General features: G+C 38.5%; 1 protein-coding gene across 6 annotated transcripts; it reads right to left on the minus strand.

Annotated features, from left to right (window-relative positions):
* Positions 1-212: 212 nt before the first annotated feature.
* On the minus strand, positions 213-12,877 carry pals2b (protein associated with LIN7 2, MAGUK p55 family member b). Of its 6 annotated transcripts, XM_056741303.1 has the most exons (14): positions 12,762-12,810; positions 10,747-10,811; positions 10,603-10,636; positions 5,232-5,350; positions 4,867-5,019; positions 4,621-4,773; positions 3,725-3,952; positions 2,587-2,718; positions 2,377-2,473; positions 2,219-2,287; positions 1,888-2,049; positions 1,580-1,782; positions 1,299-1,427; positions 213-1,191 (listed from the first exon to the last, which is right to left on the minus strand). In XM_056741303.1, exons 3-14 carry the CDS (start codon positions 10,610-10,612, stop codon positions 1,015-1,017), a joined length of 1,632 nt encoding a protein of 543 aa, XP_056597281.1. In that variant the 5' UTR covers positions 10,613-10,636; positions 10,747-10,811; positions 12,762-12,810; the 3' UTR covers positions 213-1,014. The 6 variants fall into 6 exon arrangements, with proteins under 6 accessions (XP_056597281.1, XP_056597280.1, XP_056597282.1 ...); XM_056741302.1 differs by lacking the exon at positions 10,603-10,636 and having other exon boundaries at positions 12,762-12,877; XM_056741304.1 differs by lacking the exon at positions 12,762-12,810 and having other exon boundaries at positions 10,734-10,792.
* Positions 12,878-13,678: the final 801 nt, after the last annotated feature.

A 13,678-nucleotide genomic window follows, 5' to 3' on the forward strand; every position in this document is an offset into this window, starting at 1 on the left:
AATACTTAATTAGATTTAATGAGATGAAGGTGGAAAAAAGAAAACCAGAGGAAAAACCCATATCAGTCAACCCCTTATTTTTTAAGAACACACCGATTTATATGCAAATGTGTGCAATATTACTTCTGCACTATATGTAAAATTGTATGCAGATATTTTCAAGAAAATATTATTCCTTAATGTTTTAAAAAGCCTTTAGATTAACAATTAAATAAAAAAGGAACAATGAGTAACATTGCTCGTTTATTGCCGTGTTGTAGAAGTTGACACGAGACAATGACACAGATACTTTAACGGAAACTTTGGCAGGTCACGTGATTTTGAGACACAAAAACAAAGAAACAAGTAGGTTGCTCAGAAAAGGTGACTGAAATCAACAGGGCAGTTTGTTCGGTCTCACACACACAAAAACATTGACACAACATGCACAACATAGACACAAAATCAGTAAATGCAAAATTTAAAACAAGCTACTGTACATATAAAACAACCTACACTTTATATGAATGACTGGGGAACAAGGGCTAAGAAATAAGTGTGTTTGTAAACAGTTGTTCGGTTCTTTTCTAGAATGTTCAATATGAGCCCTTGGCCTGCTAGACACTGTCAGGTTATTCTTTCATTTGAGAATACATCAATACATCACAGTTACTGTAGGTGCTACAAAAAAACACACACAAAATTAAACAAAAATAATAAATAAAAAATATGGCCTCAGATTTATCAAGGCCAGTTATATTTTTTCTTATTTCTCCCACGATGTTGCAAATAGTAAGATAATTCTTTAAAAACGTACAAATACTAAAATAAATAAGTACTCTTCCCTTTAAGCTTCAGTAAAAAATGTTGCATTGTGTGGACAAAAGAGGTTAGGGCTAATGTTGTGGGCGCTTGTTTGGTTGGTCAGTCCAAAGTTCACGTCAGCCCGGATCCATTCTGGACATCACACACATACACTCGAAAACACACACGCTTGCATACATACGCACTCAACCGTGCTTGTCAATGTGCCCCTCAGTAGACCCAGCTCACGGGAACCCACTGCGGTTCAGAGCAAAGTTTGTCCACAGCCGACTGCAATTTTTCAAACGCACAGTCCAAGTTGTCATTGACGATAATGAGGTCGAAGTAGTGTCTATACGCCCGGAGAATGCGAGCACTCTCATCTACAGTCTTCTTCAGGTCAACGTCCTGTAAAGAAAATAGGAAGTCCTTCAATTACAAGCAAACTGGTTGACACAGGAAGACCATGTATTCATAATATATCCGTGGTAAAATCTCATTTTATCAAGACTCACTGTGAGTTGTTTGGTTGTGATGCCAGCGTCAACCACAGCTTGGTGCATGGCCTTCAGCGTGTCATACTCTGGAGCTGCAATGAACACGACGTACGGCATGAACTCTGCTGTTTTTAACAGCTTCAGTGCCTGAGAAGAGACCAGATGGATTAACATGAACATGATTTCATAGTAAAAACATAAACCAGTTAATAGGTTTACTACACATGTCTTATTCCAACAAATGGCCAAATTAAGCATTAATTTAGAATTAGAACTAGAGAAATCTAGAGAGTTCTCACCTGAGGGTTGACGTCCAAAATGCAGGTGCGACCATTGTTGACCACTTCATGGATCGAGTCGATTTTACTACCGTAGAGGTTGCCATCATACTCTCCATGTTCCAGGTAACGTCCGGCCCTAATGTCCATCTCCATCTCCAAGCGTGTTACGAATCTGTACGACTGACCATCTCGCTCATCATCACGGGGCCGGCGAGACGTGTCTGAGGTATTAAGATACAAACAGAAAGAGAGAAGATAAATACGCAGACAAAAATAGTTGTTATCAGTGATGTTTGGCTAGTTGAAGTGCGAGTTTATGTACTCACGTGGTATGGTTGTGCCGAATCCGGTGGGATGTAGAACAACTAATCTGTTTTTCAGGCTACGGCGGCCCACTCCTTGTGCTCCGATCAGAACTAGAGTTTTCCTCTGAAACGGCGGCATGCACGCTACTTCCTCGTAGATCTGAAGCTCATGGCGGTCGAAATCTGCAGCGCAACCATTTAGGAAAAATAAAAAAGGTCAGGCAAGCAAGTGGTGGATACATGTATTAAAGGAATACTCCACTCAAGAATTATACTTTAAAATGTACAATTCTTTTTTTATGCATATAAATGTCAGTTTGACACAACGAACCAGATTGAAAACTTAATTTACCTGCATTCTTAGCTGTAAGATACATCATGCGCTTTTTCTTTTTACTAGTCAATGTTCCACACAGAATGCCTGAAACATAAATGCTATTTAACAGCTCATTCATGTTTATTTGTTAATATTTACAGCAGGGCTATACATGTTGTGTTTGAGTGTTTCACCTGTTCCATCCAGGTCTCTGGGAACGAACGCTTTCCTTTTTTCTTCCAGAAACTGACTGGGAATCAGCCCAGTAGCTCCTCCCACTAAATGGCAAGCCTGTCGGTTAAAACAACACGCCCATTGAAATAAGATGTCCTCATCCAAGCCAACACATCAATGCAAATGACTTTGAAATCAAAACAGACCTAATAAAAACAGGAATATCGCACCTGCCACCAGTTTGTGTCCTCTCGGTTGACAATCTGGAGGACATCGCCCCTATTAAAAGCGAGCCCCGCCTCTTTGCACGGAATTATATTGTCATTGGCCGGATTGTAGTCGAAATGGGGTTGCACGTACACCTGCGGGACACAACATAGGTAGAATTAATCCAAAAAGCACCCGGCTTTATGTTTACTAATGTTGTCGATCGCAAATTACTTGTGATTTTTTTGTACAATTTAGTGACAAATACATCAAAATTTGAATAACATTCATTATTATAATATTATAAATATTAAGGTAACTTCAAACATTTTTTAATTTCTCTTAACTTGCATTTATTTGCTTCTAAGAAGTGCAGAAGCCATTTTTTTCTATTAAAGATATGCCGCTTGCTTTATAGTGGAAGTGCAACAAATGAAAAGCATGATGTGCATTGAGAATTGTTTTGACAGCGATTGGAAATGAAGTTGTTGTGTAAGCTTGTTGCCCCATAATAATAATAATTAATAGCTTTCTCACAAGCTTTATCAATATTCCCATTACACTAAATGCGTACAAACCCAACAATGAAAATGTATTTAAAAGGGACTCTCAAATCACAAAAATGTTTCCCCAATTAGTTTGCAGTAAAAGGGCGACATAATATTAAAATTTCATGCTCATTGGAAAAAGGAAATTAAAATGATATAGCATAAAATAAGAGGTCTTCCACAGTATTTCTCACATTTAGTCTTACTCTATGATCTAGTTCCGCTGACTTCCAAGTATTATGTCGCAAACCATTTGTTAGGTTTTCATCTGAATCCCTTTTCAAAAGCCTGCTGAAACCCATAAATATATAATGTGAACACAGCCAGAGAGAGAGAGAGAGAGAGAGAGAGAGAGAGAGAATATCAGAAGCCATGTAATGAGATTGAATTTGTGTGTACCAGTGTCTTGCCCCAGATAACATGTAGAGTGTTATTAATAGGGCTCTCAGGGATCTTTTTTTACTACAAAGCATCAAGGGATTTCACATATGGCCAAATGCAACCCTGAGGAGGTCTGTGCATGTGCGCGGGTATGCACAAAACTGCACAGGCTTACATGCGTCAAAATTATTCCTGTAAAAGTCTGTAGTAGTGTGTGTTTGTGTATGTGTACCTGTGGTGGGGCTGGGGCATCTCTATAGCTGGGCAGTATTTTCAGTGTGATCCCTCCACTACATTCTTTTAGCATCTCCTGTAGCTCAGTGGGATTATTGCCAACGTCCTTCCCGTTCACCTCCTTGATGATGTCGCCCACGTGCAGCAGTCCCTGCCTGTCAATCAACCCTCCGTGAAGGATGCGAGCGATCACCAGGTCACCCTTGTCCATTCGGAAGGTCACACCCTGAGCGAGAGGATAACACAAACAGGTGCTCAGTGCTCACACACAGAATGAACAAATATAAAACTATGTTGCTGGTTCATCCATGGCTGAATATTGAAGGAAACTGAGATTTAAAAAGAGCATCAATACAAAACTACAGCAACGAGAACATTTTTTAAGTTTAATATGTTTATTTAATCAACATTTCTAGATGCATCGTGGCCATTCCAGTTCAGTGTCTGTTGAGTTAAAAAAAAAAAAAACTCAGGAGTGACATGAAGTCATCCACAGCAATGTGAAAGACTGACAGCTTGACAAGATGCATTAAAACTGTGATAAAAATCAAGGTTGTCACATAAAAATATGATTTTGAAGTTTTCCTCAATACATGTACAAATATTGCTGTTGTATTGCTTAATAGTTTATGTGCAGTTTTGAGATCTTAAAAATACAGAGCATCCTTTTTGTTATTTTGACCTGTTTATCAAGTTTCCATTTTCTGCAAATAAATACAAACAATATTCTTTTTTATTTGGGAGAAATATTGATAGTGATTCACGGATTGAAACAAAAATGATAATTTAACCTAAACTCGTACCTATAAACGGAAATTTCAGAAAAACTGAAAATATTTTTTATCTTATTTTTTTCATAACTGTATACATCACTAAATAAGAATGCACACACACCAGTGGTTCTCCTGCTTTCTTCCGGATACCAATCATCCTGACTGCATCGGCCTGCATGAGTGCAATGTTTATTGCCGCATCATTGGTTACTTCGGGAGGGGGCTGGGCTTCATAGCACTTAGACGCCACCATGTCATGGGCCTCTAGGAGAGACTGAAAAGAAAAGAGAAAATCAGAACAAATAAAGCGGAAAATGAAAGAGATAAGAGATGTGTTGGGACGAGACAAGAAGTCGTCCACAGGTACCTGAAAATGAGGCTCCTGCAGAATTTTGGAGAGTTCAGCAGTGCTCTCGTCTCTTACACTCAGTCCACTAATGTCACCAAGAATCTCAGTCACAAGCTCAATGTTATTCTCCTGCACTGCTTCCAGTTTCACATCCTCCAAACGCTCATGAGCCTGTACACACACACATCATTTGAATCAATGAATTCACTTATATGCCTGCATCATGCTTCAAACAGCCCTGATTGAACAGCTTTATGACTACATGACAGGGAATGTTATGCATTATTCAGACACGTAATATTATAGATATTCATTATTATAGACGTCTCTGTGCTCCCAACTAGATTGAGACAGGGACGCAATGACCGCATCAGTTTGTTTACCTTGGCCAGTGAGCAGACGATAGGGCTCTCCATGACCCCTTTGAGAAAAATGAGGTCGATGTCTTTAGCCCCAGTGGTGGCGGGTAAGTCACCCAGGTTTTCCAACACCTGCTGCATTGCTGCACATATACATACAAACAGTTACAAACACACACCTGCAACCTAGATATACACCAGAGTTAAAGGAGAATGGCAACGGATTAACCTGCAAATTAAACTTCACATCACAATCTCACATCCCAGATATCTGAAATATGAACCATCTCGTCTATATGTGTTTATCTATTCTTTTGTGTTCCGTGTTCATTTGATCCACTGAGATCATTTGTAAACAAGCACAGTGTATGAAACAGGTGTTTGTGTGAGGTCTGGAAGGTGTCACTTCACAATTTAAGCTACTTGATAGAAATAGGAAATACTCATTGCATAAACGCATTGCAAGTTAACTTAAACTTACATCAAAGTTAATATGCATAGTTGACCCAAAAATAAAAATTATTTCATCGTTTATTCATCCTCATGTATAGGTCTCTTTAATCGGTAGAACATAATAGAAGATATTCTGAGAAACGGTTCACTGGTTTTGAGTGAAGTACAATGGAGGTCAATGGGGTCCAATGTTGTTTGGCTATCAACATTTTACTATATATCTTCTTTTGTGTTCTGCAGAAGGAAAAAAGTCGTAAAGGTTTCGATTGACATGAGGAAGCGTAAATGATTTTTCATTTGAAGTTATAGGACCAGTGAAATTTAGTGACATCTAGTGGTAAGATTAAAAATTGCAACCAACAGCTAACTATACCTCTCCCTCCTCTCTTTCGACACACTATGGTGGCTGACCGAGGATAGATTGTGTCACGTTTGTGCTTTGCCACATTTTCCATGCAAGGGGACCCGCAGTGTATGTAGATAGAAATAGCTCATTCTAAGGTAATAAAGCAGACGCTTCATTATGAAAGGTGTTTATACACCTCTGAAGACAGTTATGTATATTTTATATTATATATATATATTGACGATTTCATCGTTCACTAACACAGCCATTCACAAATCCAACTTATCTCAACACACATGTTGTGTCTAAGCACTCACAGTGTCATGTGACTACATAGTTCAAAACCTGCAGTAGTGTAATCCATCTGACACTGTGTGTGTGTGTGTGTGGGTGTGTGTGTGTGTGTGCGAGCATTTACTCTCCATCAGGAAACAGTAGGCTAGACCAACAGATCAATATTTAACCTGGTTCAATTCCCCTCACTTCATTCTGGTCAGACACTCCAGCAGTCCAAAAACAAGCATCAGGCAGCTCTGACATTGTAGCACTGTTTATTTTCTATTGTAAATATGTCACAGAGAAACGTGCCCTGTGGCGTCCCTTGATTTAGCTGAACCGAGTACATAATGGATGAACTGATAGAGTACTTAGCAAACCATTGTGCAACAAAAACAAACGAAGTTGCACACACGTGCACGATCAAAAAGATGACAAGCAACTGACCACCTATGAGCACTAACAACATACTCTCTGACTCGATAACCTGCAGTTTTATCTGGTTTAGTTTAGGAGCTAAATAGAGACATTGCCAAAGTGTTTGACAGATAAATTACAGCTGGTTGTGACACTCCCAAAGGTTTAATTACACACCTGATTTAATTCCTTGCAAATGTACAGAGCAACGTCTCACTTACAAAACAGCCCATAATTCCCATATAAACACATATGTGATGTTTAAAAACTCAAACATCTACATTTATGCAGTTGTCAGCCACTTACATTGCATTCAGCATCATTTTTCATGAGAATGCAATCATTGACTACCACTTGAATTAAAGGAACAGTAGATGACAGGGTTTCAGTTTGAGGTAATGTACTGTAGTTGTTTTTGTAAGACTCTTAAATCATAGAATCATATGTTTTACACAATATCACTATAATTAGTTTAGAGCTAAATAAAGAATCAAATGAATATGGGTAGTTGACAAATAAACTGCACATGTTTTCTTTGGTGTGTCATAGCAAACATATAGAAAACAAATGATGCTACTTTATATGACAAATATTAATCAAATAAAATTTTCTACTTAAATATTAACAGTTAAATTTTTTTTAATTTAAGCTGTCACACCATAAGACACAAGGTACAGTTTATTTGTCAAGTACCCATATCTTCTTGCTGAATCTACAGTCAGTGAAATAGTGTGATCTGGCAACAGTCTCTTACATTTACATTAAACTTTTTCTGTTGCTTCTCTTGTTTTGCATTTAGACATTGAATGGTTTTACTTGATACATGCATTTATCTGAAATAAACAAGTATAACAGAAATGTAACACATTTGTCTTTCAGTGTTACAAGCTACCTGCTTTACATGGTCAGACCACAACCTGGCAACCAATCATTAGCTCTAAAAATCAAATCAATAAATTCTCACGCAGTGTTAAAATTTATCAAAAAATTACTTTATAGGATGATGTTAAAATCTGAAAAAGGTCTCTAACCTCCAGAAGAATCTGCTCCCTCAATGAGTTTGGACTCACCCTGCCCTTTCTCTCCAGTCATCCCGGCATCCGAGTTCAAACCTGCTCCGTTTGAGACTGTTTCAGTCGCAGTTAAAATCATTCCTGCAAAATCTGACCCCTCTGCTACAACTGAATGAATGCTAAACAGATGTAGACTTGCTCTTAGTCCATAAAAACAAAGAGGCTGATAAACGTGGATAGAATTACTCTGCACTTTTGTACTGTAAAAAAACTGGCAAAAAAATGAAAAAGAAGACAGAAAAGTGGCTGAGAGAGATAGACATAAAAAAAGGAGAGAGAGTATCCCAGACGTCGACCAAACACAGATGTGGACACATACACACACAGATCCGCTTAGGCTCTTCACTTTAACACACACAGCCCCTCCTCCAATCACCTAATCCCACAGTCCTCTCCTGCAGTTTCAGACTCCGCCCCTCACATCAGAGACAGCCCCTCGCCCCATTAAGCCCCCCAGTGAAGCTTATATAAGTATTCTTATATAAGCTCAGCAACAGGGGAACTGAAGGGCCAGCCTAAGTTTCTAGAACTGAACACCTTTCAAAATGCCTTTTGTTAATATTTCTGTCAATGCATTTTTGTCAGATTCATAGTCTCTACATGCAAAACCTAACATAAACATAATATAAACGCATCTTACACAATTCTCATATGGCCATGTCCGTGACTGTCATCCTTTCTGCGTTACTGTACAAGAAATGCCTGAGTGACATCTACAACAATGTTCTTCTTTAAACAATGTGCCAGAGACAGTCTAGCATGATATTTAGTTATGTTGAAAGGGATGGTTGAGCCATAAATTAAAATTCTTCATCATTTACTCGCCCTCATGTCGTTCAAAACCTGAATTACTTTCTTTCTTTCTTTTGGAGGAACACAAAAGAACATATTTCGGTAACCCAAAAACATTGGCCCCAAACATTCAAAACACAAAAGAATATATTTGGGGAAATATGAAGAGTCATATTGTTTTACGATATGAGGATAAATAAATGACAGAATTTGTATTTCCGTCTTAAATGAACAAGAAGCATAGACTGATCTCAGGTCGGTTTGTAAAAGCATCTAGCAGTAACAATCACTATACCGAGATGAGATCTGTCCCTAATCCATCTGCCCCAACCCCCACCGCCCCTCTCTCCCCTCCCTCAGGGCTTTGCCTTCTGTAAATCTGAGCCTGATTTTAATCTCAATACGACCACAGTGGATTACACAATCCATTATGTGCTTGTTGGGGCCTGGCTGAAATGGCACGTCCTAAAGTCCACACGTGTAAATAATGGGAAAGTGGGAAGACGAATAAAAAAAAGACAGGATAAAATTAACCTGTGGTTGTTTAATGTATGTCCATTTTAAATGATTCATTAATTCCAAATGAACAAACAGGAACATTTATCTTTAGTCGGTTAGAAGTTTTGTCAATTCATGTTATTCAGTTTTCCAAACAATAACGGTATACACGTTGACATTATCATGCAAAGCGTAATTTGCCTTTAGGTAAAATCTGAAGTTGCTGACAAAAAACACCTTTCTAGGAGGTTTCATTGGACGCACACGCTTGGCCCAAAGTTAACTTCCAGTCTGTGTTTGGTTATAACAATTTATTTTATATTTAATTCAGAATATATATTAATTATTTTAACTGTTCCCAGAAAACACGCATACACTGATAAAAAAAAGATATACCTTACGTGTGGTAAGTCACATTCAGGAATAAAAGTGTCCGGCGAATGCACAAATACAAATGCAAACGCTCGGAGGCTCTAGCATAGGCAAAGTCTACAGCAAAATGAGAATGTACCTCATAGAAATATGATTGGTTGATGATATGATTTTACTCCCACATATTGTAATTCATAGATGCCGGCCAAATCAAACCCATAAAGGCTTTAAGGGATAGTTCACCCAAAAATTAAGATCTGATCCTGTCATCATGTACTCACCTTCGTGTTGTTCCAAATCTGTATAGGGTCCTAAAACTGTTTGGTTACAAGCCTGTTTCCAAATCTGTACACATTTCTTTGTTCTGATGAACACCGAGAAAGATATTTGGAAACAGATTTGTAACCAAACAGTTTTTGGACCCCATTGATTGTTCTGTTGATCACAAAAGAAGATATTTTGAAGAATGTAGGAAAGCAAAAAGTCCTTGAGGGCTTTGATTGTCATTTTTCCAACTATGGTAGTCAATGGTGGCCAAGAACTGTTTGGTTACAAGAATTCGTTCAAACATATTTTTCTGTGTCCATCCAAACAATCCATATATACAGGTTTAGAATAACTAGAGAGTAATTTATGACTAATTTTTTGAGTGAACTTTCACTTTAATTTCCCATCAAAAGTTGATGCTAATTTTCGCTCTGTGTTAGAATTAGTTCAGTGCTAACTGAAAAAAATGAATAAATAAATTAGTAAGCATATATCTAAGGAGGAGAAAGACTGTGAGAAGTCATCTGACCAAGAATGGTCTCATTTTTAAGTTCAAAGTGGTCTACAACAGTTGAACAGCTGTGTACACAACACAGCACTTTGAGTATCGGCCCCAATACCATTGAACTCTAAACAGCAGTGGGCTTACCACAGTAAAGGCTGTGGGTTGAGATTCATGATCCAACCGGCTATAAAAATAAAACATGTGACCTTTTCGCCTTGTGATTTTGTAAATTCAGATAGATCATATGAAATATATTATGAAAATCCAAAACCACAAAGCTCAAGCTCGACTGTGCTGTGCTACTAAATCTCCCACGAAGTTAAACAGTAAATATACTTTCATAACTTTACAAGTCAGATAAGCACTCAGTTCTCTCTCCTGCTTTGCCATCACTACCTGTGATCATGGCTGCTGGCCAATGAAACTCCAGCTGTGAAGACAATGTCACATTCACTAATACTGTTGATGCAAGATAATCATCATGTAAAATCCGGACATGATTGGAAACAACCCACACAGACATGCACCTATATGACTCACTCGTGGCTGTTCCTGTTCCCTCCTGTTCCACTCTTCTCATCGACTGCACCAGCCGAGTGTCAACTCTGTTGAGAGAGAGAGAGAGAGAGAGAGAGAGAGAGAGAGAGGCGTTTTAATATTGATCACGCACACACACACTTGTCGGTTCTCTTCTTGGGTCAGGACGGAGACTGTCACTGCTACCCACATCCGGACACAGTGAGGTCATTGTGTAAAGAGTCAACTTAGGTCAGGAGATAGTTGAACCGGGTTGTTGCGTTAAGTAAAATCGTCCTTGTGTTTCTATTAACATTAAAGGGAGAGTTCACTCAAAAATGTATAATGTCATCATTGAAAAACCTGTATAACTTACTTTCTTCTGCAGAACACAAAAGAAGGTATTTTAAAGAATGTTGGTAACTCTACTAAGGGGGTACCCATTGACTTGCATTGGTATTGTGTCCATACAATTGAAGTCTGTGGATAAAGACGTGGTTTGGTTACCAACATTCTTCAAAATATATTTTGCGTTCTGCAGAAGAATGCAAGTCACACAAGTTGAAATGTCGAGAAGAAGGTGTGTAAAACCTATTGATTTTATCAAACAGGGCCTAAAGCCCTACACAGATTTACTTATCTACAAGTTAAATTTAAAAACAAATATTAAATACAGTACATGACATGGTCACAGGGAAAGCAAGCTTCAGGGACGTCCAAGATCGCCGTGTGTGCCCAATGCAATGCATATTACATGACAGATAGAAATAGATGCCAAACATACATGTTGAATTAAGATGGACTTAAATGGCTCTTTGTACCGTTTCAACACCACACCACACACAAACATGAATATTTAGGTCACTTTTCATGATGTCCTGCAAATAAGAGGATTATATTGATTGGAACAACAACAAGTGATGCAACAACAACAAAACAATCATTCTCCTCAACTTCACTGTAATTTTAAAGTCCATTAAATTTAAGAGACGGATAGACAAACAGACACGCACAATATATTGCTATCACAAAATAGCTATTGCTTCTATTATATTATATGATGCCCACTTCCACGGAGCAGAGGGTGGGGCTACAGTCTTATCATATTTAAAATATTTCATATGGAGATTCAAGACATCTTTCTCTAAGCAGTCTGTCATTAACTGAGGCCCCGCCCTTAAGGAACCCCAAGTCTCCTCGGTAATGACGTTGAGGGATTCCCTGGCCACATCCCCAGGAAACGTTTACACAGACGTGTGTCCGGGCAGGGTGCGATTGGGGGGACACTGCGTAAATGTGAGCTACATATAATACATTCATCGTTGAATAAGCAAATTTGGGCTGTATGAAGACACCAATTCATCTGGAGGCCGACAAAAGTTTAAATGCGTGAAGACACTGATCGGTGCCACATTTATAGGTTTTAAATATAATTTTCATTCAAATTTAGAGATTTAAAAAAGCACAAAGCTGAAAAGCCACTCGCATATTTTTTAAATAACGATTTAATTATGTTACGTGACATGCCCTTTTAAAACCTTGTGCTCGTTCCCAAAGGACGTACGACTTCTGGAGCTCCGCTCCGCTCCGTCAAAACAGCGCGGGACGTTTAATCAATGAATGAAACAGATCTACGTCACCAAGGCGAAGAGAACTAAATCTATAACTGGCTAAACGACTTTATATTTACAAACATTTTTGTTGTAGATGGTTTCACACGCGCGGCCATTTTTGTTATTTATTCAAAGAGCGTTGATAACATGTTTCAACTGAACCATGACAGGACAAGGTCGATAAACCGAGACGTTAATGCCACCCATAGTAAAGATCATTCACCAGTCGGACCTGGTACCATCCAGACACCCGCATTGCGCGTGCACATAACAACACTATTCACACGCTATAAACACAGCTCGAGGGGGCTGGACTTCGATGGCAAAGTCAGAAGTGTCTCTTTCCGCACATGTTATGTTACTTTTCAATGAAAGCGTAACTTTCCTTGGTCGACACTTCGCAAGTTAAAGGATCATTGGACTCACCTTCTATTTGAAACGTTATTCCGAGTCTTCAGTAAACGTCCCGGTCAGATATTCAAAAGCTTTTGGTTGTCGTGGGTCCCGTGGCTACCTATTCGGACACACACAATGCCAATCAAACACTGAGCCCCACCTTTAAGTGACGCCTGCGTGTGCGGGCCAATCAGAACGCGGTATGAATCCACGGCTTTTTCTCCTCGCGGGAGAGTCTTGAGGGTTATGAATTTTTTATGAAAATTTTATTTAACAGGCAAAGCTAGCAGTGTAATCTTTCGGTATTAAAATATATGCAGTTTTAAGAAAAAGAGGCGTGTTTTGTGCCTTCTTATGAGTTGCGTGGCTCTTATACCTTTCTTACTTACTTGCTGCAGTTGTAATAGGGGTTGTTCTTTAGTTTTGATTGTATAGTATAAGATCTATGGATGTAAACATGCTGGAGATGTGTAATAATGAGTAGCCAGAAAACACGATGAGGCAAGATTATAAACAAGATTCTCGTAGTTACACAAGAGGGCGCAATTTACACATGTCTGCTGGGATAATGGGACGTGTATGATCTGGAGCCTGGACACAACTGCAGTAGTCTAAAATAAATGTGTATTTTAAGTCTCTGTTTATTTGACTACTAATTCTATATTTTAATATTTACCTTTAAATTCGGTGAAATGTGAACCTTTTATGCATAGTTTAATGTTTTATGATTCATTTTTACTCTATAAAAATAATGTTTACACTGTCTGTAGTGACCCATGCGCAATTATAGCCTTATAGATAAGGAACCTTTTAATGTGGTCCCTAATGAACCGATTATTGTCATTATGAGTAAATTTACGGACGCGGTCATGCCTTCTGTTATAAGAAAATTTAAACCAACATGATTTTATGCTGTATTATCGTCTGTTCCCTGGCATTTGAAGAAT

The sequence above is a fragment of the Triplophysa dalaica genome, chromosome 25, assembly GCF_015846415.1.
Source record: "Triplophysa dalaica isolate WHDGS20190420 chromosome 25, ASM1584641v1, whole genome shotgun sequence".
Taxonomy (NCBI): Eukaryota; Metazoa; Chordata; class Actinopteri; order Cypriniformes; family Nemacheilidae; genus Triplophysa; species Triplophysa dalaica.